The following is a 25,442-nucleotide window of genomic DNA, read 5'->3' as shown; positions in this document are numbered from 1 at the left end:
TATATTTCTTTACAGAGGGAGTATCTCTCTATCAAAATATATATTTATGTGTAACTAGTTACTCCTGTCTTTCTACTTCCTTTCGCTGATATGTGGGGCAACTGGCAACGGGGTCCATGTGCCATATGCACAAATTAGAGTGCACAACTTCACGGTAGACACACCCCGGTCGTAGCACCGCAGTAATGCTCAATGAGCCGTCAAATCACAACCCCCCTTTCCAGCTTTAGCAGTAAGCTGGACGGACGAAGCGGCAATATTTCACTAGGCCTGAATCCCCTTCTCCCTCATCTGCTTGTTCAGAGAAAACCCCCTCTCGGCGATTGCATAGGGTTTTCTCATGGAGAACCAGGTACGAATTCTTCATCCATCCCCGATAAATCCAAGTCCCTTGGTCGCAGGTAATCCTAGGATGGCAGCCGTCGCCGTTGATGCATTTTTCTTCCTACTGAATCTAGTGTGTTTCATTTGCAGTGCCCAAAGTGCGAGTACCCTACAGGTTTCTGCGCCCTCGGCGAGACGCCACACTTGTTCCTTCTCATCCTAACACAGCATTTTGAAACGCGCACAGTATGTTCCTAGAATCCTCTTTTCTATCCGGGAGGGTGGGGTTTTTTTGAACATGCTGTGTTCTCATATTATTTTTCCTGCAGTGTATTATTTGCTCTGCCATAACACATGTACTCAAGATGCTCGGCCTTGCCATAACTGAATACACTAGTTTAATGGTCACAGTGAAGACAAGCCATGGATATAAGTTCCGAGTTGGGTTCATGAACCAAGAAGATCGCTGCTTTTTTTATGGCCGAACTTGGATAAACTTTCTCAAGTGTTACGGACTGAAAGTTGGCGCACGAATGTTGATGGAAATAGCAGAACCTGGTCTCATCTTCACTGCGATCTTCCACCCCGATGTCGTTCCAATTGTTCATCCATGTTAGTTTTGTATCTGGTTCTTGCTTGTTGCCTCGATTACTTCTTAATCCACCTATTCTATCTAACTAATCACAATTTAACTTCAGAAGTAGCAACGAATCTCTCACGAAGATGCTACTTCTAACTAATATTTTCTTATAATTGGTGGCACGTGTAGGTTTTTTCAGAGTTAAGCAGTCTGCTCGTTTGTTACTCTGTAATAACTCGGCTGTTACTAATGGCACTGAAGTTGACTGGATCGACATCCACAAGTTCCTACACTTTATTGATCGTCTTGAGGTCCTTGTGGGGCGTTTCAATGGTGGAAGGCCACGTGGGATATGTGTGCCACTGCTGCACTCGTTGAACAGGTCCAACTGTGTCGAGAAACTTATGGTACGAGCTGTTTTCTGTTATATATGTTGTTCATAAACTATTGCTTATACACAGTTTTACAGTTGTGATCTTCTTGAAACAGGAACTGCCGAGTTCTATTGTTCCTATACAGATGCCTGACCATGGTCGGGTCAGACTTGCGCTTGGTCACAACATGATGTTTATGTCGACCTACTCAATTCCCCTTGGAGGTGAAAAGATACTTATTCATGGGTGGTCTCAAATAATGAAGGCCCGTCCATCTTGGAGAATAGGACAGAAGATTATGTTCATGCTTTTCCATGGCTCTAAAGCGAATATCCTATTTATTGACCACGTTGCTTTCAGCTTTAGTTGTTAAGTGCCCCTGCTGGTTTCAGTTAAGGTTGTTAAGTACTCCTGCTGCTTTTACAGTCTGTCGTGTTTCTTCAGTCCTGTCTTCCTCCAGCCGCCAAAACCAAACCAGCGCCGGCGGGGCCGCCTGCTTCCGCCTCCCACGGCTGGCTGCGCCTCAGCGCACGCATCGCCGCCCCACCATCTCCTAAATCGTTAACGCCGACGTCCTCCGCGCGCTTTGGTGCGCTCGCCGCGGCGGCGCCCTCTCGCGTTGTCAACATGGTCAACAAACAACAGGAATCGGCAGAAGTACGTTGAGAGGATGACAGAAGGGGCCCACCACGTCAGCGTATGGAAAAATAAAATGCTTCCTCCTAGTGTTTTCCTGACATCTGGGACCCACGACATTGTGAGCGTATATAGTCAATAGACAAGAGAACAGCACAAGATCGGCTGACACCTGGGACGTAGCTACTCGAGCAGTATTTTTTTTGTTTGGTATTGTTGAGACGGAGCAGGGTTTGAACTGGGCTGTGGCCCGTCTAGCCCAGGCTTATATTTTATGTTCACCATGTGACCAGCCCAGCTTTTTTTTCTTTGTGAAAATGAGCCCAGTTTATTTTTTCTGAAGAATACCCAATCCAGCCCTACTTATTTTTCTACGCCCTGATGGGCTGCAACTCTTTCAAGACGCCTGCAAATCTTGAAAGTAATATGAAATGGGTTCTAAATATAAAAACAGATGACAAATTGGCAATTACTTTATAATTTCTGAATTTTTTCACATTTTCAGATTCCTATTTCACTGGGCATTAACCTAATTTAAATATATCTTCAAAGTACTTTAAATCTGGCTCGACATTTCGGTATTCAAAATAGTTTGAAACCCACAGAAATATGCGAAATTGGCCTTGGCCAACCAAAAAAACGACTGCAATAAATTGCATAAGAAGTTGCCATGAGCTATATATAAATTAAAAAAAAAAGAGGGAGTGGTCTGACTTGTGGGCCTGTTTAGTTGACGCGTATGCAAGATTTTTTTAGTTATTATATATGTCAACAAACGATTCTAGCAGACGTAACCGTTGGATGTCAATCCAACGGCCGTCGTGTTTCTTCAATCTCTGATCTTCTTGCTCCAGCCGCCAAAGCAGCGCCGGCGGGACCGCCTACTCCCGCCTCCCGTGGCCGGCTGTGCTGCCGCGCAGGGATCAGCGCCCCCTACTACTCCCACCGCTGGCCAGGGCATCCCTCTAATCACCCACACCCCCTGTTATTCTGCGGCGACGACAGCCTCACACCGCAGCCGAACCGGTGAACCCTCGTACTCCTCTCCGCGCGGGCTTCCACTGTCGCGTCTTCCCCGGCTCCGCGTCGTCCCCTTCCTAGGCCTCGCCGTCGTCCACCGCCGTGGTGCTCTCGGCGCGGCGTGGCCAATGTGGTCAACGACCGACTTCCATCGGAAGAGTACTGTACGTGGAGAGGCTGACAGTTGGGTCCACGGCAGCCGCAAGGAAGTGCCTCCTTATTACGCGGAAAATAATTATTCCTCCACCTGACAGCAGGGACCACCGGACGGGCCACCAGTATTTCACGAAAAAAACGTTTCCCCCTGACTGCTGGGACCCACAGGACGGGCCACCGTATTTCACGAAAAAAACATTCCCCCCACTGTCAGCTCGGACCCACTGGAAGTGCCTCCTTATTACGCACAAAAAAATGAATACCCCCATGCTAGCTGGGACCCACCTTGGTGGGAGGCTGACTTGTGGGCCTACTAAGTTGACTGGGACGGAGGCCTTTGTCAACTTTAGTCAATATATGAACGATTCTAGCTCCAGTGATCGTACGATGTCCATCCAACGGCCGTAGTGCTTCTTCAACCTCTAGTCTTCTTGCTCCAGATGCCCAAAGCAGCGCCGGTCGTGCCGCCTGATCCTGCCGCCCGTGGCCGGCTGTGATGCCGCGGAGGCCTCACCGCCCCCTACTACTCCCACCGCTGGCCAGGCCATCCCTCTACGCACCCACACCCCCTGTTATTCTGCGACGATGGCAGCCTCACACCGCAGCCGAACGAGTGAACCCTCATACTCCTCTACACGTGGGCATCCATTGCCGCGTCTTCCCCGGCTCCGCGTCGTCCCCTTCCTAGGCCTCGTCGTCGTCCACCGCCCTGGTGCTCTCGGCGCGGCGTGGTCAACGTGGTCAAGGAATGGCTTCCATCGGACGTGGACTGTACGTGGAGAGGCTGATAGCTGGGTCCATGGCCGCAGCAAGGAAGTGCCTCCTTATTACGCGCAAAATAATTATTCCTCCACCTGACAGCGGGGACCCACCGGACGGGCCACCGTATTTCGCGAAAAAAACGTTTCCCCCTGACTGCTGGGACCCACCAGCTACATCTTCGCACGTAAGGAAGTGCGTCTGGAAAAAAACGATTCGCCCCCTGACTGCTGGGACCCACTAGCTACATCTTCGCACGCAAGGAAGTGCGTCCGGGCAAAAAAAACAAAACGATTCCCCCCCTGACTGCTGGGACCCAGCAGCTACACCTTCGCACGCAAGGAAGTGCGTCCGGGCAAAAAAAATGATTCGCCCCCCTGACTGCTTGGACCCACCAGCTACATCTTCGCAGGCAAGGAAGTGCCTGACAGTCGGGACCCACCTGGTCGAAGCGTACGTAGCGTTGTCATTCTAGTCGCGAACGTGTACGTACATATATACTGGTCGATGTAGAGGCGCGTACGTGTCATAGTAGAGGCGCGTACGTGTCGTAGTAGAGGCGCGTACGTGTCGTAGTAGAGGCGCGCACGTAGCATGTACACGTACGTACAACGGCCAGGGTGCAAGAAAGAAAATACGGCCACGTACGTACATACGGGCAGGGTCTCGAACGCCTACTCGCGCATACGTACGGCCAGGGCTCGTGTACATGGCTGGGTCGGAACGGAGAAACAGTGTCGTCGTCGTGTTCATGGGGAGGCAACGGAATGCGTCGTGTTCATGGGGAGGCAACGGAATGCGTCGTGTTCATGGGGAGGCAACGGAATGCGTCGTGTTCATCGGGAGGCAACGGAACGCGTGGGAGCCAACCGGCTGGGTCGGAACGGAATGCGTGGTCATGTTCATCGGGAGGGCTTGGACGGAACATGCGATGGAAACGAGGCCTGGCGTACGGCAAAACGGAGGAAACGGCCTTGTGTTCGACCGACCACGTTCGAAACGGGATCCTGTTCATCGGGAGGGGTCTGGCGTACCGCAAAACGGAGGAAACGGACCTCCTACGGTCGAAACGGGGGTCCTGTTGATCGGGAGGGGTGTGGCGTACCGCAAAACGGAGGAAATGGACTTGTGTTGGAGCGCTACGGTCGAAACGGGGGTCCTGTTGATCGGGAGGGGTGTGGCGTACCGCAAAACGGGACTCCACGGGATACTGTTCATCTCCACCGTCGACCTCCTCCAGCCTCCACGGGCTACCGTCGACCTCCTCCAGCCTCCACGGGCTCTTGTTCATCCAGCCTCCACCGCGCGCTACTCCACCGGCTACTGTTCAACCACCCCTCCACCGTCTACTGTTCATCCAGCCCTCCACCCCACGGGGTCCTGTTCAACCACCCCTCCACCGTCTACTGTTCATCCAGCCCTCCACACCACGGGGTCCTGTTCAACCACCCCTCCACGGGCACCCCTCCACCGTCTACTGTTCATCCAGCCCTCCACACCACGGGGTCCTGTTCATCCAGAGGCAACGCCACCGCTCACTGTTCATCCACCCCCCCCCCCCCCCCGCAACGCTCACTGTTCATCCAATCGATCGGCTTCAGTTAGCAGCAGTAGCGAAGGAATCGCTCGATCGGGTTCAGTTAACAGCCATCGATCGATCGCTCGGGTTCAGTAACGCATAGCCTGTAGTGCAATCGCTCGGGTTCAGTTAGAGCCCAACGCCTCGCTCGGGTTCAGTTAGAGCCAACGCCTCGCACACACGCGCGTATGTGTACGAGAGAAACGCGCATCGCTCGGCCCCCGATCTCCCACCGTAACTGGGAACTCCCCGAAATTCCCCCCCTCCTCGCTTCTACCACGGTTTTTTCCGTCATGGACGGCCCAAAGAATGTCATGCAGCTGCGTCTCCGGCCCGCCCAGGACGAAAAGCCCATTTTCTGTCATATTTTTTGTCATAGAAGTAGGAGCCCACCACATCTATGATGATACCGGGTTTTGTCACAATTATCGTCATAGAAGTGTCATATGTATGACAGAAAAAAAATTCGTTCGGCCCAAAATGTCACGGATGTGTCTTTTTTTGTAGTGACCGATGCCTGGTACTAGCCAGTGGTAGCGGGCGGTACTTCCGTATCCAACCGGTAGTACCGGCCAGACGGGCACCCTAGTGGTTGTGTGGTGGAACCGCTCAAGCACCGCTGGGAGACCGTCTGGGGCGGGACAACCCGAGTGCATCAGCGGTAGAACCGCCTGAAGCACCGGTTGTACCACCCAGTCACCATCACCTAAGCCAAGATCAAGTGTGTGCAATTGGACTAGATGGTTCAAGGAAAGGGAAGGCTTGGGATAGACAGGACACTGGATTAAAGTGTGAGGATCTCCAAGAGCCAAAGAGGAAAACACGAAAGAAAACCACACTTGGAGATCCCAACACCTAGAGCCTACGAAAACAAACTAAGGCAAGGACAAGAAGGACAAACACAAAGCACAAACTCTTCCAAGGGGGGTCGGTGGCCATAGCCACCTATGTATGAGTCAATTGGTATGGCACCGTGAAGAATTATCCTTGGGCCCATGACCAAAACTCGTCTTTAAAGCACAAGTACCATCAACAATGGCTAATGTGAAAGAGTTGATCAATTTATGCATAATGGGGGGAGGGAGAGTTCATTGATAGAACAACACTCCCCCTATGTCCATGCCTACATCTAAACAAGATAACAAGTTGAGTATGGTGGGGTGTGCAAGGGTTCAAGCAACATTGCTCGAATCAATGATATTTAGCTCATGCCTTAACTCGCGAAATCTTGCTTCATCCAAGGGCTTCGTGAAAATATCTGCAAGGTTATCATGAGTGTTGATGTAGTTGAGCTCGATTTCCCCTCGCCTAATGTGATCCTGGATGAAGTGATACCGAATCTCAATATGCTTCGTCTTGAAGTGTTGCACCGGGTTGAGAGAAATATTGATGGCACTTTCATTGTCACACCAAAGAGGCACTTTGTCACAAATGACACCGTAATCCTTTAAAGTTTGCCTCATCCATAGAAGTTGTGCACAAAAACTACCGGCCGCCACATACTCCGCTTCGGTGGACGAGAGAGACACACAACTTTGCTTCTTAGAAGACCAACTTACCAAAGAGCAACCAAGGAATTGGCACCCTCCGGAAGTGGACTTCCTATCCACTTTGTCTCCCGCCCAATCCGAGTCCGAATAACCTACAAGCTTGAAGTTTGCTCCCCTTGGGTACCATAAGCCAAAGTTTGGGGTATGAGCCAAATATTGAAAGATTCGCTTGACCACCACAAAGTGGCTTTCCTTAGGTGCGGCTTGAAACCGTGCACAAATTCCCACACTCAACATGATATCCGGTCTAGATGCACAAAGGTAAAGCAAGGAGCCAATCATGGAGCGATATACCTTTTGATCCATCGCTTTACCATTGGGATCAATGTCAAGTTGGCACTTGGTGGGCATTGGAGTGGAAGCCGGCTTGACATCGCTTAGCTTGAATCTCTTGAGCATGTCTTGAGTGTATTTGGCTTGGTTGATGAAGGTTCCTTCTCTTCTTTGCTTCACTTCGAAACCGAGAAAGAACTTCAAATCTCCCATGGAAGACATCTTGAACTTTGAGGTCACGAGTGCGGCAAATTCCTCATTGAAAGCTTTGGACCAAAGATAATATCATCAACATATAGTTGGCACACAAACAACTCCCCTTTGATCTTCTTAGTAAAAAGAGTGGGGTCGATTAGCCCAACTTCAAATCCACGGTCTTGTAACAACTCGGTAAGGTGGTCATACCACGCACGTGGGGCTTGTTTAAGGCCATAGAGTGCCTTATCGAGTTGATACACATGATCGGGAAAGTAGGGATCCTCGAACCCGGGGGGTTGCTTGACATATACCAACTCATTAATAGGACCATTAAGAAAAGCACTCTTCACATCCATTTGTTGCAACTTAAAGTTGTGATGAGAAGCATAAGCAATCAACAAATGAATGGATTCAAGGCGAGCAACGGGAGCAAAGGTTTCACCGTAGTCGATACCCTCGACTTGGGAGTAGCCTTGTGCCACCAATCTTGCCTTGTTGCAAACGATGGTCCCATGAGCATCTTGCTTGTTCTTGAATATCCACTTGGTTCCAATGACATTGTGGTTCCCCGTTAGCCTTGGCACCAATCTCCACACCTTGTTGTACTCAAAGTTGTTGAGTTCTTCATGCATGGCATTAAGCCAATCCGGATCTTCGAGTGCTTCATATACCTTTTGGGGTTCAACACAAGAGACAAACGCGTGATGTTCACAATAGTTTGCCAATTGTCTATGAGTGCTTACCCCCTTTTGAATGCTTCCAAGCACATTTTTCATGAGATGACCCTTGGTGGAGAGCTTGGATGCAATCTTGGCGGCACGACGCTCCAATTCCTCCTCGGTGGTGAGTTGAGGAGCGGTCACTTGATCATCTTGAGCGTCGTCATGGGCTTGTTCTTGATCTTGAACTTGCTCGGATCAGAGAACTTGACCTTGGGCATCACTTGGTGTTTCAACACCGTCTTGAGCATGATCGTGCCCTTGGTCTTGTTCATGAGGTTGAGGGCCTTCACTTTGTTCTTCGGAAGCGTGTGGGCCTTGGGTTGGTGATGGCTCCACTTGAGTGGAGCATTGTCCTTCGTTCCTCAATGGGTAGGATAAAACCAACACCCATTCTTCTTATGGCTTGAGGAGGAATTTCATCACCTACATCACAAGTGCCACTTTGCTCCACTTGGGAGCCATTATTCTCATCAAACTCCACGTTACACGTCTCCTCAATAAGCCCCGTGGACTTATTGAGGACACGGTAAGCATGAGAGTTTGTAGCATAACCAACAAATATGCCCTCATAAGCTCTAGCCTCAAATTTAGACAACCGAACACCCTTTTTGAGAATGAAACACTTACACCCGAACACCCGGAAGTACTTGAGGTTGGGCTTGTTACCGGTGAGTATCTCATACGGAGTCTTGTTCAAGCCTTTGCGGAGGTAGAGAAGATTTGAAGCATGACACGCGGTGTTGATGGCTTCGGCCCAAAAGTTGTATGGAGACTTGAACTCCGCCATCATGGTCCTTGCCGCATCCATCAACGTCCGGTTCTTCCTCTCCGCAACACCATTTTGTTGAGGGGTGTAAGGTGCGGAATATTGATGCTTGATCCCCTCATCACTAAGAAACTCATCCAACGTGTAATTCTTGAACTCGGTGCCGTTGTCACTTCTTATTGTCAAGATCTTTGCATTATGTTGACGTTGGGCTTCATTTGCAAAGTCAATGACGGTTTGTTGGGTCTTGCTCTTTCTCTTGAAGAAATACACCCAAGTGTATCTTGAATAGTCATCCACAATCACCAAGCAATACTTCCTACCCCCAAGACTATCAAAGGATGGAGGCCCAAAGAGATCCAAATGAAGGAGCTCCAAAGGCCTCTTCGAGTAAATGATAGTCGTGGGAGGGTGAGCCTTCTCATGTAGCTTTCCTTCGATACAAGCAATGCAAGCACGATCTTTAGCAAAACTAACATTCGTTAGTCCACGGACATGGTCCCCCTTGAGAAGACTTTGCAAAGATCTCATATTGACATGGGCTAAACGGCGATGCCAAAGCCATCCCACGTCAACTTTAGCCATTAGGCATGTCGCGGTCTTAGTGGGTCGCTCCGAAAAGTTAATCACATATAGACCGTTCTCGACATGCCCAACAAAGGCTACTTTAAGAGTCTTGCTCCACAAGAGGGCCACGATATCAATATCAAAGAAAGTGGCAAAGCCCATGATTGCAAGTTGACGGACGGAAAGTAAATTGTATGCAAGGGACTTAACAAGCATGACCTTCTCGATCGTGAGATCATGAGAAATGACAACCTTGCCGAGTCCCAATACCTTAGAAGACGAGGCATCACCCCACTCGACATTGGTGGGCATAGATGGAATCTTGTGCACGTCCACCACCAAGTCCTTGCTTCCGGTCATATGATTTGTAGCTCCACTATCGAGCAACCATGATCCCCCACCGGAAGCAAACACCTACAAGAGATCAATGCTTGGTTTTAGGTACCCATTTTGTAATGGGTCCTTTGATGTTAGTAACAAGGGTCTTAGGAACCCAAATAGACCATTCAATACAGTCATGAGGAGAACCAACAAATTTGGCATAAACATGCCCATCACTAGCACGACACAAAACATAAGAAGGGTTAAAGTCGCCGGCTTTGTTGGAAGGGGTGGCATTGCCGTTCTTGGCACCGCCACCCTTCACAATGTTCTTCTTCTCCTTGGAAACACCCTCTCCCTCCTTCACAAAGGTTTGCTTGAGAGGGGGAGGTCGTTTGGTCTTGTCATTCTTCTTCTTGTTCTTGGGCATGGGTGCGAACCCAACCCCTTCCTTGCCCACAACTTCCTTTTGATTGCTCAAAAGGTCGTTGAGATTCTTCTCACCTTGAATGCATGACACAAGGCCTTTCTCAAGTTGCTCCTTCAACTTAGCATTCTCCTCAACAAGATGCACATGCTCACAACAAGGGTTAGTAGCATTTGCATTATCAATTAACACCATATGAGGAAAGGTGGCTTTCTCATTGGTTAGCTTGACTTGGAGTTGATCATGAGACTCCTTGAGGCTAGCATGAATACCTTTCAAGGCCTTGTGAGCCTTGTCAAGTATGTCAAACTCCTCTTCGAGTCTAGCAAGATCAACCCCAAGTTTGGCTTTCTCGGAATTGAGCACACGAGAAACAACAAGAGCATGATCAAGATCTTTCTTTAAGTTAGCATGATCATCGTTGTGTGACTCCTCAAGAGCCAAACGAAGACCACGCTCTTCTTCAATAGCATTGGAAAGATCCGAAATCTCATCGGCATAGTCACGACTATGCCCCTCCATCTTAGAGATGGTATCTTCGTGAGCCTCGATCATGTCATTGGCTTCACCAAGTTGTTCCAAGAGAGCAATGAAGTGCTTCTTGGATTTACCTTTGAGTTTGTTCATGAACGACTCAAACTCATTCTCCTCCACACTAGACCCCTCACGTTCATCAATGCAATCCGTCAAAGAGGGATTATTAATTATGGTAGTTTTGATGTTGGGGGTTACCTTGTTGGTGGCTTTAGCCATGAGGCACTTGGCGGTGAAGTTCTCATTAGGTGAGTCGAAGAGAGAAGCCCGTGGAGTTGTTGCAATGGCAACGGAGGCCATGGCAACCGACTCACCATCTTCATCATCATCATCATCATCATCCTCATTGTACTCTTCTTGTACCACCAATGCCTTGGGAGGAGTCTTCTTGGTGAAGTTGCTCTTGTTGGGGAAAGACTTGGCCTTGTCCTTTCGGATGAGCTTGCCACCATTGTCTTCCCTCTTCTCATAAGGGCACTCCGCAACAAAATGGCTCACATTGCCACAATTAAAGCAGGTCCTCACTCGTTGCTTGCCCTTTGCGCCACTTGAATTGTTCTTGTTGAAGTTGGGCCTTGAGTTCTTCTTGCTCCAAAACTGCCTTGAAGCAAGAGCCATGTGTTCATGATAGGCATACTTTGTATCTTCGAGGTTGCTCTCCTCTTCTTCCTCTTCATCCTCTTCCTCCATACTAACCTTGGCCTTTAGTGCAAGGTTGGGCTTCTTTACTCGTTGAGAGTGAAGTACCACATTGTCGGCGGTCTTGTCCAAGATGCTCGTAGCAACGAACTCATCCAACACTTCACTTGAGGACAAGGTGTGGAAGTCCGGTCTTTGACGAATGACGGAGGACATGGCTTTGTGGTAGGGCATCATTGCCTTGAGGAATTTGCGCTTGATCTAATTGTCATCCGTGTCCTTACTTCCATGATCTTGGAGTGAGAGCGCGAGTTTGGTTACCCTCCGATAAAGCTCACGAGGTTCTTCATCTTCTTTCATTGCAAACTCATCGGCTTCATCTTGCACCACTTCATAGTTGGAGCGTTGAATGCTTGCACTTCCCCGGTAGAGGGAAACAACTTGGTGCCAAGCATCTTTGGCCATGGAGTAGGGCCGGAGATGAGGAAGATCTTCGGGTGGGATTGCTTCTTGGATGATGAAGAGAGCATTCTCATTGAATTGATTATCCACAGCTTCTCTAGGAGTGAAGTTGCTTCGGTCATGCGGATAGAAACCTTCTTCAATGATTCTCCAAAGGTTAGTGTTCACATGATTTAAATGACGCTTAAAGCGATAGACCCAAGAATCAAATTCCACATTCTTCTCAATCTTAGGGGCCGGGCCGGCATGATTCAAATGAGTGGAAGGAAGCGGTCCACCATAGACAAGTGGGGGTTCCACATGGGCAAAGATGCCGGTGCCATTTTTACCACTAGAAGAAGGAGCTTTCTCGCTAGTAGCTTCCCCCTTGTCGGAGGTAGCATCCGTCACCTTGTTAGCGGGATCACCCACTTTCAACGGTGCGGTGGAAAGTTTAAGCCCTTCTATGAATTTATTAAACATGCTTTCGACCTCGGTCATCATGGAGGTTTTCAATGTGTCCAACGCCACATTGAATTCCTCACGAGAGACCGCGGTTCCCCCATCTCCCGTAGACGAGACCGGATTCGAACCGGAGTGCTCCTCCACACCGTCTACGACGTCAACCATACTCTTCGGACGGTAAAGTCCTTAATAAAGAGACGAGGCTCTGATACCAATTGAAAGGATCGATATAGTTGACTAGATGGGGGGGGAATAGGCAACTAACAATTTTTAACTTTTCTTTACCAAATTAAACTTTGCATCAAAGTAGGTTGTCTAGATATGCAACTAGGTGGGCAACCTATATGATGCAACAACAACAAGCACACAAGCTAGCAAGGTATATAACACAAATAAGCTTGCACAAGTAAAGGGATGAAATAACCAAGAGTGGAGCCGGTGAAGACGAGGATGTGTTACCGAAGTTCCTTCCTTTGAAGGGAAGTACGTCTCCGTTGGAGCGGTGTGGAGGCACAATGCTCCCCAAGAAGCCGCTAGGGCCACTGTATTCTCCTCACGCCCTCACACAATGCGAGATGCCGTGATTCCACTATTGGTGCCCTTGGAGGCGGCAACCAGACCTTTACAAACAAGGTTGGGGCTATCTCCACAACTTAGTTGGAGGCTCCCAATGAAACCGCGGAGCTTCACCACAATGGAATGTGGCTCCGAGGTGACCTCAACCGTCTAGGGTGCTCAAACACCCAAGAGTAACAAAATCCACACAAGAAAGTATGGGGGAAGCGAATATCCTTTGGTGGAAGTGTAGATCTAGGTCTCCTCCTTCAATCCCTAGCAAATCAACAAGTTTGAGTGGCTAGAGAGAGAGATCGGGCAAAGAGAGCTTGAGTAGCATTAATGGTGGAGTGGGAGAGGTAAGAGGTAAATGTGGCAGGTGGAAGAAGCACCCTTATATAGCAACCCTAAAAATCCAACCGTTACTGCGTTTTCTGTACTGCAGCGGTACAACCGCTCCTTGTCCGGTACAACCGGGACTCACGGTTGACGTGCAGAACTCTACCAGGCGATAGTACAGGTTTAAGAGGTCAACCGGACCAACCGCCCAGCCACCGCTCAACTACCGCATAGAAACAGTAGGGAATCACCCCTGAGTGCGGTAGTCGAGCGGTACAGGACCGGTGCAACCGCTTGGCCTTGAGCGCTCAGGGCGACTAAGTCCTGAGCGGTAGAACTGCTCCGGACACCGGTGGTACCGGTACGACCGCACCACCGGGCCACCACCGCCCGAGTACCGCATCAAAACAGAAGTCTGACCGGTACTTGGCCGGAACAACTGCCCTAGTCTTTGCTGAGCATGGTGGCGGTACCACCGCCCGGAAGCAGCGGTACAATCGCTCGAACAAAGCTGGTGAGCGCCAAGAACCAGCGGTACAACCGCTCCAGAGAGCGGTACAACCGCTGGGAAGCCACAGGAAGCAGTAGGATAAGAAGGGAAGAGCTCTCTCTCACAACTAAGGAAGGCAAGAGAGGGGTGAGGTAAGTGTACGTGAGAAGATTCCCCAACTCTTTCCAATGTGGATTCCCTCTTGATAGTACGGGTTCCCTACGACCAAAGAGATAAAAAGCGTAGAAAACTCCGTCTTCGATCTTTTCCTTCCAGAGAGAATAGCAATCCGATGAAAGCCTAACCACCGAGAGCCTGAAGCACTTAGCACACGATTAGACCAACAAAGGGTTGTCATCATCATCCAAAACACTAAGTAGGGAAATGCCCTAACAACTTCTATGCTTGCCTCTCTAGGTATTAAGTTCATGACTAATAGAGTAATGCGTTAAGTATGATGACATAATGTAGACAAAATAAGACCAACTAATATGGTTAAACCCCATCATTTTATTCTTAGTAACAACAATACAAATATGTGCCTCGATACCCCTCATGTCACAGAGTGAGGACACCGCAAGATTGAACCGACTACTATGCACCACTTTCACTGAAGATCTAATCATCAACTTGGCCAAAGTTAACTCATAGATTGGAATGCATTACATAGCTATAACAATACACGTAATAAAGTTCAGAATATAACTCAGTTACCTACAATGAATATTCTGATCATAAACCCACAATTCACCGGATCCCAACAAACACACCGCGTAAAAGGATTACATCATATCGATCTCCGAAGAGAACATTGTATTGAAGATCAGAGAGAGAGAGAGAGAGAGAGGGAGAGAGAGAGAGAGCCATCTAGCTACTGCTATGGGCCCATAGGTCCGGTGAGGAACTACTCACACTTCAACGGAGGTGCATCATGGTTGATGTAGAGGCACTTCGTGATCTATTCCTCCTCCGACAGAGTACTCGCGAAGGCCTCCAGATGGGATCGCGGAAGAACAGAGGCTTGCGGTGGTGGAATATTTGTTTTGGGTCTAGCTCTGGTGTTTTTTGGATTTTAGGGAATTTATGGGTCTGGAATTAGGTCAAACGAAGTTACGAGGGGGCCACAAGATCAGACGGCGCCCCCTGTGCCTCTCTCGTGCGGCATCTGGGCTCCTCTCGAAGCTTCTAGGGTCCCTTCTGATCCAGAAAAAATAAATGTAAAGTTTCATCATGTTTGGATTTCGTCTGGTACCGCTTTTCTGCAAAACAATAAAATAGGCAAAAACAAAAACCGACACTAGGCACTTGGTTAATAGGTTAGTTCCGAAAATGATATAAAATTGCATAGAAAACATACAAGATTGATAATATAATAACATGAAACAATCAAAAATTGTAGATACGTTGGAGACATATCACATGCCTAGATTGGTCGTATTCCGCCGTGCAAGTTCTTAATGAGGACGGAACCAACGAGGACCACGTCAAATTGATCCATGGGATCTCATGACGTGAGAATTGGTTAACCTGGGTTACAAGATCAGTCGTCGGCCTGCTACACTTGCCTTAAGGAGGAGGACAATGCCGATCATATATTGGTCCAATGTGTGTACACACGGGAGGTGTGGCACGAATGTTTCGATGCATTGAACCTGAGCATTAGGAGGCCGGAGGTGGAGGATACGTTGTTGGACTGGTGGCTGGGCGTCATGAGGGCATTCACTAGGGCGAGCAAGCGCGGGTTTGACACCTTCTTCATCGTGGTCGTCTGGACATTGTGGAAGCAAAGAAACGCACATGTGTTCAATAGAATACGCCAATAGAAGACCACCCCCGAGTTGGTGGATGCCATTTTGCGGGAAGTGCAGGAGTGGAGGACGGCAGGTGTTGGCGTTGGTGGTTTGACACGCTTTGTGAGAGAGTAGGCCTAGTATAGACCGGCGTTGGTTGTAATTGGGTGTTGACGAGAGGGGATGCTCACATCCTTTTCGAGATTTCTTGTACATTATCTTTGCTCTCTTCTACAAAACTATGATACGCCTTTGGCGTACTCTTGGAAAAAAAAGAATTGGTTAACCTTGCGGGTAGATGTGGACCCCTAGTGGTGCGCCGCCGGTGACATAGGGAACTCCAGCCAAGACCTAGGGGAAAAGATCCGAGCACCTATGCCTCAAGTGTATTATTACCATTACAACACTGAATGAATATGTTACTTTCCCCTAACAAAACACGTTCCAAGTAGCCAGTTTTATAGAATCTCCAAATGACCACGCGTGGATCAGGTTTAGTTTCCCAATCGACATTTGCAAGTTCAAACATCTTCAAATCCAGAATTGCAAAAGAACATCTTCAAATCCGACGCTACACAGCAGACCACGCGGTCAAAACGGACGGCCGGGATCACTCGAGTGACGCGGCCGAGTCCTTCCAACTCACGCGACCCAGCACGCACGCGGCCGCTTTTACCCCGATCGGAGATCCGGGGGGGCAGATCGACCCAGGCACGCACAAACAGCACGAGCCGAGCCGGCCACAATAACCCACGCCCGCCGCACCACCCCCTCCCCTCGGTCCTCCTCGCCTCCATCCAGTCCAGATCGCGGAACCTTTTTCCTTAGAGCAACGCCCCCCCGCCCCACCCCCTGTCCTGCGGCGAGAGTGCGGCGCGGGCGGGCTAGGCACCCAGATCTGGTGCGGCGGTCGCCGGAGATGGCGTGCATCAAGAGCGCGCAGCGCGCGGCGCTGACGGCGCTCGCGCCGGAGGCGCCCTACCTCGCCGCCGGCACCATGAGCGGCGCCGTCGACATGCAATTCTCCGCGTCGGCCAACATCGAGATCTTCAGCCTCGACTTCCAGTCCGACTCCCCCGACCTGCCCCTCCTCGCCGCGGCCCCCTCCCCCGACCGCTTCAACCGCCTCTGCTGGTCCCGCCCGGGCGCCGCCGACGGCGACTCCTTCTCCCTCGGCCTCCTCGCCGGCGGGCTCAGCGACGGCTCCGTCGCCGTCTGGAACCCGCTCAGCATGATCAGGTTCGCGCGGATCCAGCCCGCCCCGCCCGCCGAGATCTGCCCGTGTCCTGATCTGTTTGTTTTGTCGCTGTTGCAGCTCCGAGGGGCAAGCGGAGGACGTCATGGTCGCGCAGCTCGAGAAGCACAACGGGGCGGTGAGTGGCGCTGCTCCTGCTGCTGCTGCCTGGATAGAATTGCGTTCCCCGTGGCTCTGATGGTGTGTCGATTGCGTTTGACAGGTCACTGGATTGGAGTTCAGCGAGCTCACACCCAATCGGCTCGCTTCAGGGGGTAACGAGGGGGACATTTGCATCTGGGATCTCAAAAACCCCTGCGAGCCAAACGTCTTCCCGCCGCTGAAGGTATCCGCTGCCTGGCAAATAGGTTCTTCACTTATAAGATGATTGCATCCTTACTGTTAACCTTTGTAATGCACTATCTCTGTAACCCTTCTGCTTGCTCCTTTCTTTTGTGTGTGGAGGGCATGATAATGTGTCGTGTATATGTGAGGATCGTAGCATGACAGGGCCAAGTCCAGATGAGCATCATTCTCATTTTCAACTCAACTAAAATATGACTAGAACCCAATCCTACCTAAAGCTGGGCTTTAACAGTAGCTTATGTTTGCAGTTTTTTCAGCCTGGAAGTCACGTCTAGGTTGCGAACATTCTTTTTCAAACCAGACAGTTCTTTCTATAGGTTCTTATAATGTTTTGTTGCTGCAATCAAATCGTGCACTTGCCAACACTTGCCGTCTACATGCATGTTGCTCGCCAGTTTTGGCTATCTTATGTTGCTCGCCTGTATTGCATGGTTAATGGTTCTTGAAATGTCTTACAGAATGTTGGTTCGAATGCTCAAGCTGAAATATCTTGCTTAACCTGGAACCCCAAGTTTCAGCATATACTAGCATCAGCTTCTAGTAACGGGATTACAGGTAAGACAGTATGGTTGCTTCTGTAACAATTTATAACCATCACTTGGACTTTGACCGGTTTGGCTCACTATTTTGAATATCAACCTGCAGTAGTTTGGGATTTGAGAACCCAGAAACCATTAACTAGGTAATTGACGTAGCTACCTTCTGGACTTTCTTTATGTTTTCCCTATTATTAAAAACCAGTGTGTATTATTTGTGTTACTAAATTTCAATCTGCATTTTAAATAGCTTTTCAGATTCAAATAGAAGGAACTGTTCTGTTCTCCAGTGGAATCCAGACATGTCCACCCAGCTAATTCTTGCATCAGATGACGACAACTCTCCTTCTTTGAGAGTAATGGCCATTTTTCTGTCCTTCTCATTTATTTTCTTTTCTATTTTTGTAGTTTTTGTTCTCCATATGTGGATCATGGCTCATAGCTAGAGTAAACGAAACAAATATTCATTTATCGACTCTCTTAATGTAGCATTTTAGGGTCTTTCTTGTGGGGAGTTTTTTGTTATCATTAACTCTGCTCATATATTCTTTACTAGGTATGGGATGTGAGGAAAACCATTGCACCTGTACGGGAATTTGTGGGACACTCGAAAGGTTTAATTTCTCTTGCAGTTCTCCTTTTTATTTCATCAAGTGATGATGGTTTACACAAATCACACTTAATATTATATTCATCCTTACCCTATTTGTAATTATTATGTTGACCAGGTGTAATTGGTATGTCATGGTGCCCCTATGACAGTTCATTCTTGCTTACTTGTGCTAAAGACAATAGAACAATATGCTGGGATACAGTTAGTGGAGAGGTATATTTTAACTCTTACATTGAAAAGCTGAAACACCATTGTGCATAACTTCTCTAATATTCTAACTGTCCACTGTTCCTTGCTTTATTTTTTGTAGATTATCAGTGAGCTACCAACAAGCTCTAATGGTAACTTTGACATTCACTGGTACCGGAAAATTCCAGGTGTTGTAGCAGCATCTTCATATGATGGGAAGATCGGTGTACACAACTTGGAGGTAATGTGGCTGTTTGACTGGTTTATACTTGGTCTATCATGGTTTATAAAATGCATTGCAGTATGGTGTCAAAATTTTGGTTTTGTTGGATATATGTTAGGCTTATGTGCTAATTTTTTTATTGAATGTACTAGTACTTTCATGTTTGATTGGCTTACAAAGCTACAGTTCTCTGAAATTCTTATGCATTTCTTTTACAGTTCTCCAGCCTGTATGCAGCTGGTGATAGCACTGTTGGTGCCTCAGGTAATTTAGAATACTGCCGAATGTTTAACTTCTTGAAACAATTAGATATTCATTATGCTATGACATTTAACTTTGTTTTTTAACCAGTAAGTTCAGATTGCGTCTCCATTATTAGAAAAAAGTTAGATTGCCAAAAGCTGTTCTGTATTAAGTCCCACGCTATGTTAACTGTTTAGTACTACTATTGCTTCTTTTTCTCCACTGAAACAAATCTCAGACTAGCTGATTTGATCTTGTGCTGATCAATAAAAGTTGCTCTCATGACTTAGGACCCTACTTTTAAAGAGTCAAAATTGGACCTTCTGCATATATATTTTTCTATAAACAGTAATCACGAGATGCCATTTCTTCCATCCACCAAGCTCTAGCTGAACAATTTTAGAGATTCTTTGTTGTTACTAATTATGTAATAGTGTCTCCATCTCCATGTGTGTTATCTAACAAACACTAAATTCTTATTTAGCACGTCCAAGAGCTGCAGCTCCAAAATGGTTGAAATGCCCCACGGGTGCATCTTTCGGCTTTGGTGGCAAACTTGTTTCCTTCCATCCAGCCCAAGGCACACAAGCGGGTACTTCTGAGGTAAGTTTGCTTGGTTATTTCCCTGATGTGTGATTCTGTTCAAGTTCCTTTGTCTGAGTGCATTTGTTCTTTTTGTAGGTGCATGTGCATAATTTGGTGATTGAGCAGAGTCTAGTAAGCCGGTCAACTGAATTTGAAGCTGCTATGCAGAATAGGGACAAAAGTGCACTGCGTGCTTTGTGTGAACAAAAATCACAAGAATCTTTGTATGTTCCTCCTCTTATGTAGAAGAATCCCTAATGTTTGCTTACCAACTAACTATATGTCTACATTTTTTAAATAGATCCGAGGAGGAGAAAGAAACGTGGAGCTTCTTAAGGGTTATGTTCGAGGATGGGGATACTGCCAGAACAAAATTGCTTGTTCATCTTGGATTCAATCCACCTCAAGAACCGACTGTGAATGCAACTGATGAACTGAGCAAATCATTGGCTGATACACTTAATCTTGATCATGGTACTGATAATATGGATGCCCAATTTCTTGCTGATAACGGTGATGATTTTTTCAATAATCCTCAACCTTCAGAGACTAGCTTGGCTGAGGAGCCAATATCTACAAATGTCCAAGAGATCGAGCAGGAAATGCCTGAAAATATTGTGCTATCTGATCCATCAATTGACAAAAGTATTCAACATGCATTGGTAGTTGGAGACTACAAAGGTGCTGTTAATCAGTGCCTTGCTGCGAATCGTATGGCTGATGCTCTGGTTATTGCCCATGCTGGTGGTTCTGCTCTATGGGAGAGCACCAGAAACCAATATCTTAAGAACAGTGTCTCACCCTATTTAAAGGTAATGAAATCTTACTTGGTTACTGATTCTCCGTGCTTTCTTATTTCTGAAAGTTACAGTTGCATTACCATGATGTTTCTTTCTGTTGGTTTGAACTCAGGTTGTTTCTGCTATGGTTGGCAATGATTTGATGAGTTTTGTGAGTACGTGGCCACTAAATGCATGGAAGGAAACACTTGCACTACTGTGCACAGTAAGTGTCTTTGTGATCAACTTTCATGTTCTGTTATTACTCATTTGTCTTGAATCAACTTTCATGTTCTGTTATTTAGTATTCAGTATTTTTTATCACAAGTCGTGGAGATCGGATATGACCTGTTTCCATGTAGATTAGTTACCTTATGGCGGTTAAAGGCTTTCAGCTGTCGGGTGTGAAATTAAAATGCATTGTGTTCTTCTATTTATTATCTTGCATCTATTCAGTGAGCTGATGTAGAACCTAACTTGTCTCATGTGTTTCACCTACTTTCCTTCATGTTGCTTTGGGGCGTATTTTCCTAGTTATGGAAACCAAACCTGACTATTATCAAACTGGCCACCTTGTATCAAACAGAAAACATACTTTCCTTCAACGAGTGAACTGGTGGTTGTCCGGTTCAATTACAGTTCCAGTTTTAAAATTATGGTATTGCATGAACTTGTGTAAGCTAACATATTTTGCAACTTTGCACCAGTTTGCCGGGAAAGAGGAATGGAATGTTTTATGTGACACTCTTGCATCTAGACTTCTGAGTGCTGGTGATATGCTAGCTGCGACCCTATGTTACATTTGTGCTGGAAATATTGATAAAGCTGTTGAAATATGGTCTCGCAACCTGAGCTCTGAAGATGGTGGAAAGACTTATGTTGATCTTCTCCAGGTACAAATGGATGATAAAACACCATTGTTCTATGCCGTGCCGCATCCAGTCCTAATTGATTGGTGTGTAAGTGCAGGATTTGATGGAGAAGACCATTACTCTCGCCCTTGCCACGGGCCATAAGAGGTTTAGCGCATCTCTATCTAAGCTTGTTGAGAACTATGCAGAACTGTTGGCCAGTCAAGGCCTTCTTAAAACTGCAATGGAGTACTTGAAGCTTATGGGAGCAGATGAAAATTCAGAGGATCTGTCTATACTGAGAGATCGAATTGCATTTTCTACAGAAGGTTGCTGCAAATTACATGACTTGATATTGATATTGTGTTTGTTGCCTTGTGTTGGTTTGAAGTAGCTTAAACATGCAGATCAACATTATTACATTTTTTTGCTTCATGCTCCTTTGTTTCCTTCTGGTGTGCAATATGCTGAATGAAGAGCTGCACATGGCAAACTTTTCTCTTTCGCTTATATTGCTCTAACAAAGAGGGGCTGTTGCTTGATTAGAAGTGGTAGTACCAAAGGAATAAAATCATGTTTTAATGCTTCCATGCTGTTATTTTCATATTTTAGCAAGTTAATGATCTAGATTTTGATATTTTAAATCATAGTATTAATTCAGAAGTATCCTTCCAGAGAATGATGCTACCAGGAGTTCTGTTCCGGAGAGTAGTGCCAACAGCTCCTCCTACCTACCAAATCAACGGAGCTACACCCCAGACCCTTCTCAGAATCTTTACCAGGTTATAATTATTTCTTCCATCTTAATACTTGTTTCTATATAATATTTTTTGGCCCTGTATTTTTGTGACACAAAATATTATCTTATGCTAGAGAGATGCATTCCCTTAATTTTCTATTCTGACTAACTGCAGGGGCCTCAACAATATAATAATGTGCAAAGCTATCCAGAAGTTTACCCGCAACCACCTAATAGTAGAGCCAATGTGCCAAGCAATGCATATCCAGAAGTTTACCCGCAATCACACAATGCAGCCTACTCAGGATATGCTGGATATCAACCTCAACATCAAACACAAATGTTTGTTCCTCAAAACACACCAGTGGACACCCAGGTATTTTGTTATGTGGGAACCCTTATTTTAGGTCAAGTATCTTGTGTTACAATTAGTGACTTGAATTGTACATTGCCATGCTGCTGTCCATTCTGGCCTAGTATGGAATATCTAAATAAATGTAAAATTATGATGTTTGATTTCTGAACAGATAAGTGATCCTCCATTTACTTTATTGTTTTTTAATTGTCTATAAGTATCGTTACTTTTTACTTCTTAGCCCCAGTTTTCAGTTGCTAAACTGTCCTGTGCTGAACCTGTTTCATAATTTGCTGTGAAAAATAGCTACTTTAACTGGAAAAAATCTAGTTAGCCAAACAATAAATAGGCAAAGCTGTTTGAAAAGCTATATTATTTATCTAGGAAATTATGATATTTTTTTATTTTGATGTTCGTTTAATGTTATTTGTTTTTACAGTTTTCATTATTTATTTGTTCTTTTTACCTTCAACAGCATAGTCCGGCTCCATTACTGTTTTTTACAGTTTTTGTTATTTATTTGTTGTTTTTACCTTCAACAGCCAAGCCCGGCTCCATTACCGGTTCCACATCAAACAGTGAAGACATTTACTCCTGCAAACGTACCGAGTCTCAAAAACCCAGAGCAATATCACCAAGCAAGTACCTTGGGTTCCCAGCTCTACACGGTATGTAGAATGATGATCTAAGTTTTTCATCTCATGTTAATGTTATAATGCCAGTTATGAATTGATATCTCTGGTCTGAACAGCCTCCTGCGAATTCATCATACGCTCCTGGACCACCCGCCCAGTTCCAAAGTGGACCTCCCACCACGTTTCATCAGCCTGCACCACCGGCTCAATACCAGACTGTTCCACCCATCCCTTCAGTTCCAGGAACAAACCCTAACCAGATGTTTACCCCTGCTGTTCCGACTAATTCAGCCTCTAGGTTTATACCGTCAACCAATCAAGGTTTTGTTCAGCGGCCAGGCTTGAGTCCTGCACAGCCCTCAAGTCCAACACAGGCGCAACCACCAGCTCAGCCTACAGTTGCTCCTCCTGCACCTCCCCCCACTGTGCAAACAGCTGATACATCGAATGTGTCTGGTATGTGGAATGCAAATCTAAAGCTTGTACTCCCTCCGTAAAGAAATATAAGAGCGTATAGATCACTAAAGTAGTGAGCTAAACGCTCTTATATTTCTTTACAGAGGGAGTATTTGTTTTGTGATCAACTGATTTCCTGCTTCACTTGCCTACTAAATTGATGGCAACAAGATACTCATTTTATAAAGTAACAAAAATCTGTATCTTCACTGTACTAGTTTAGCAAATATTTTTTGCTACCTACTATATGATTCACCTGATTTTACATTTGGTCCTTCTCTTATCGTCTTTTGCAGCTGATCTGAGACCTGTTATTGCAACACTGACCAGACTATTTGATGAGACGTCCAAAGCCTTGGGAGGCGCACCAGCTAAAAAACGTGAAATTGAAGACAACTCAAAGAAGATTGGGGCATTATTTGCCAAACTCAACACTGGAGATATATCTCCAAATGTTTCATCAAAACTCATTCAGATGTGCAGTGCACTTGATAGTAGTGATTTTGCCACTGCAATGCAACTTCAGGTAAACTTAAAAAATTAATCTTATAATTAGGGTTGCACTTTCTGGCTTCCACCTCATGGATTTCTTGAGCGTCTCAAAGGATTTCCCTCCTGACACCCATGGTACCCTGCTTAATTGGTTTCAAAAACTGATTAGATTGTTTTCACTCAACATGGAAATAAGTATCTTTCAATGTTTTTTTAGAAATAAGTCAGTTTTTTGCTCTTTGGTGAAAACAATGACATCTGATCTCCTTCTCTTGCTTACGATCAGACATTGTGGTTTTACATCATATAATAATCTCTTGATTTTTTGTAATTCACCTTTGCTTTTTATTGGACAAAAATAAATGCAGAATTCTTTTTTCTTCCAAATAAAATTAGGTTTCATCAGTAGTTCAAATCCTTTATACTGAAACCTGTAAGCTGGGATTAGCACTGCCAATAGAATTCAATTTTGTATGTGCTGCCATAATCTCTTTTGCCAATGTTCTGGTGGAAGGTGCCGATTCTTGTGATGTTACCTTGACTATATATTAACTGTTTTTTGATGGTGCAGATTCTTCTGACGACCAGTGATTGGGATGAGTGCAACTTTTGGCTCTCATCATTGAAGCGTATGATCAAGACAAGGCAGAGCTTCAGAGTGTAAATCTGCGTGGCCTAGTGCCGCAGCTAGTTCTGTATACACCTTTTTCTGATTGTCAAAATTGTTAGTGTTAGCAATTTGGAGGGTTGGCGTGCACAGAGATGTTATCCTGCTTCGTCTGTCAACTCTGCCGAAGCTTCTTGTTGCGGAAAGTGGTCTGTCATTCGGGTGACATTACGTTTTGACGACTCATAGTTTTTCCATGTTCCTTTGCAAGAGGATGCGAGTCCTTTGGGGGTGTTGTTGGTTTTGGAAATTATAAGTTGTAAGAGGTTACTTAGTCTGTCATACTAGCTGGTCCATTTTCCGTACCCTTGAATTGATCAGTCTGGACCTTTGAAAATACCCTGGATGATTGATATGGTATTACAGTGTCTTGTCTATTACATTGGCATCAATATAGATATTAATAAACTCAAATTGATATTACTTTGTTTCCTTTGGGAGTTTTCAGTTATTGACTTCTGCCTGGTTCCAGAATGTCTTGAAGAGTCAGGTAAAAAAGAAGAAGATTTGAGTAGCAGACCCCAACCTTTTTCCACTAGAGCTAATATTTTTGGCTACACAAATCCGGATTTTAGGATGCAAACCTTCCTACATTTGAGCGTCTCCAACAGAAGTTTAGGTAGCCATATTGCAGCGTACCTGAAACTGGATGACCATATTTTGGCTGTCTTATTCTGTACCGCGCAATCCTGTATATTGCCCCTTAAGCAAAATGACCAAAAATCGTCTGGATCAGGTCCTATAAAACAGTCCCCGTCCTGCAGAATGGTCCGTTCTGTATTTTTTTTTTGAGTGGACCTACATATTTCGGCCTTCGTCCACCATTTTTTCAGGATGGATCGGCCGGGTTGCGAGGCGTCCGGTCCGATTGTATGACGTGAGCCGTTCGTTTCTCTTTATTTCCTGCAATAAGACCTTTATTGCAAACCTTATTCCTACAACACAAACTTTGTTGCAAACCTTGTTTTTGCAAC

The 25,442-nt window shown here is 46.3% G+C and overlaps 1 protein-coding gene across 2 annotated transcripts; it reads left to right on the top strand.

The window, feature by feature from the left end:
- Positions 1–16,204: 16,204 nt before the first annotated feature.
- On the top strand, positions 16,205–24,891 carry LOC109773197 (protein transport protein SEC31 homolog B). Of its 2 annotated transcripts, none has more exons than XM_020331894.4 (22): positions 16,205–16,744; positions 16,821–16,878; positions 16,963–17,085; positions 17,564–17,660; positions 17,751–17,787; positions 17,892–17,997; positions 18,198–18,255; positions 18,370–18,467; positions 18,565–18,684; positions 18,885–18,930; positions 19,394–19,512; positions 19,591–19,718; positions 19,796–20,306; positions 20,407–20,499; positions 20,981–21,166; positions 21,243–21,453; positions 21,800–21,906; positions 22,039–22,239; positions 22,761–22,886; positions 22,970–23,309; positions 23,606–23,835; positions 24,373–24,891. In XM_020331894.4, the coding sequence occupies exons 1-22, from the start codon at positions 16,425–16,427 to the stop codon at positions 24,463–24,465; spliced, it is 3,408 nt and encodes a 1,135-aa protein (XP_020187483.1). In that variant the 5' UTR covers positions 16,205–16,424; the 3' UTR covers positions 24,466–24,891. The 2 variants fall into 2 exon arrangements, with proteins under 2 accessions (XP_020187483.1, XP_020187484.1); XM_020331895.4 differs by having other exon boundaries at positions 16,207–16,744; positions 17,754–17,787.
- The last annotated feature ends 551 nt before the right edge of the window (positions 24,892–25,442 follow it).

Source organism: Aegilops tauschii, chromosome 2, assembly GCF_002575655.3.
Source record: "Aegilops tauschii subsp. strangulata cultivar AL8/78 chromosome 2, Aet v6.0, whole genome shotgun sequence".
Classification (NCBI taxonomy): domain Eukaryota; kingdom Viridiplantae; phylum Streptophyta; class Magnoliopsida; order Poales; family Poaceae; genus Aegilops; species Aegilops tauschii.
This window is presented reverse-complemented; position numbering and strand designations above follow the sequence as displayed.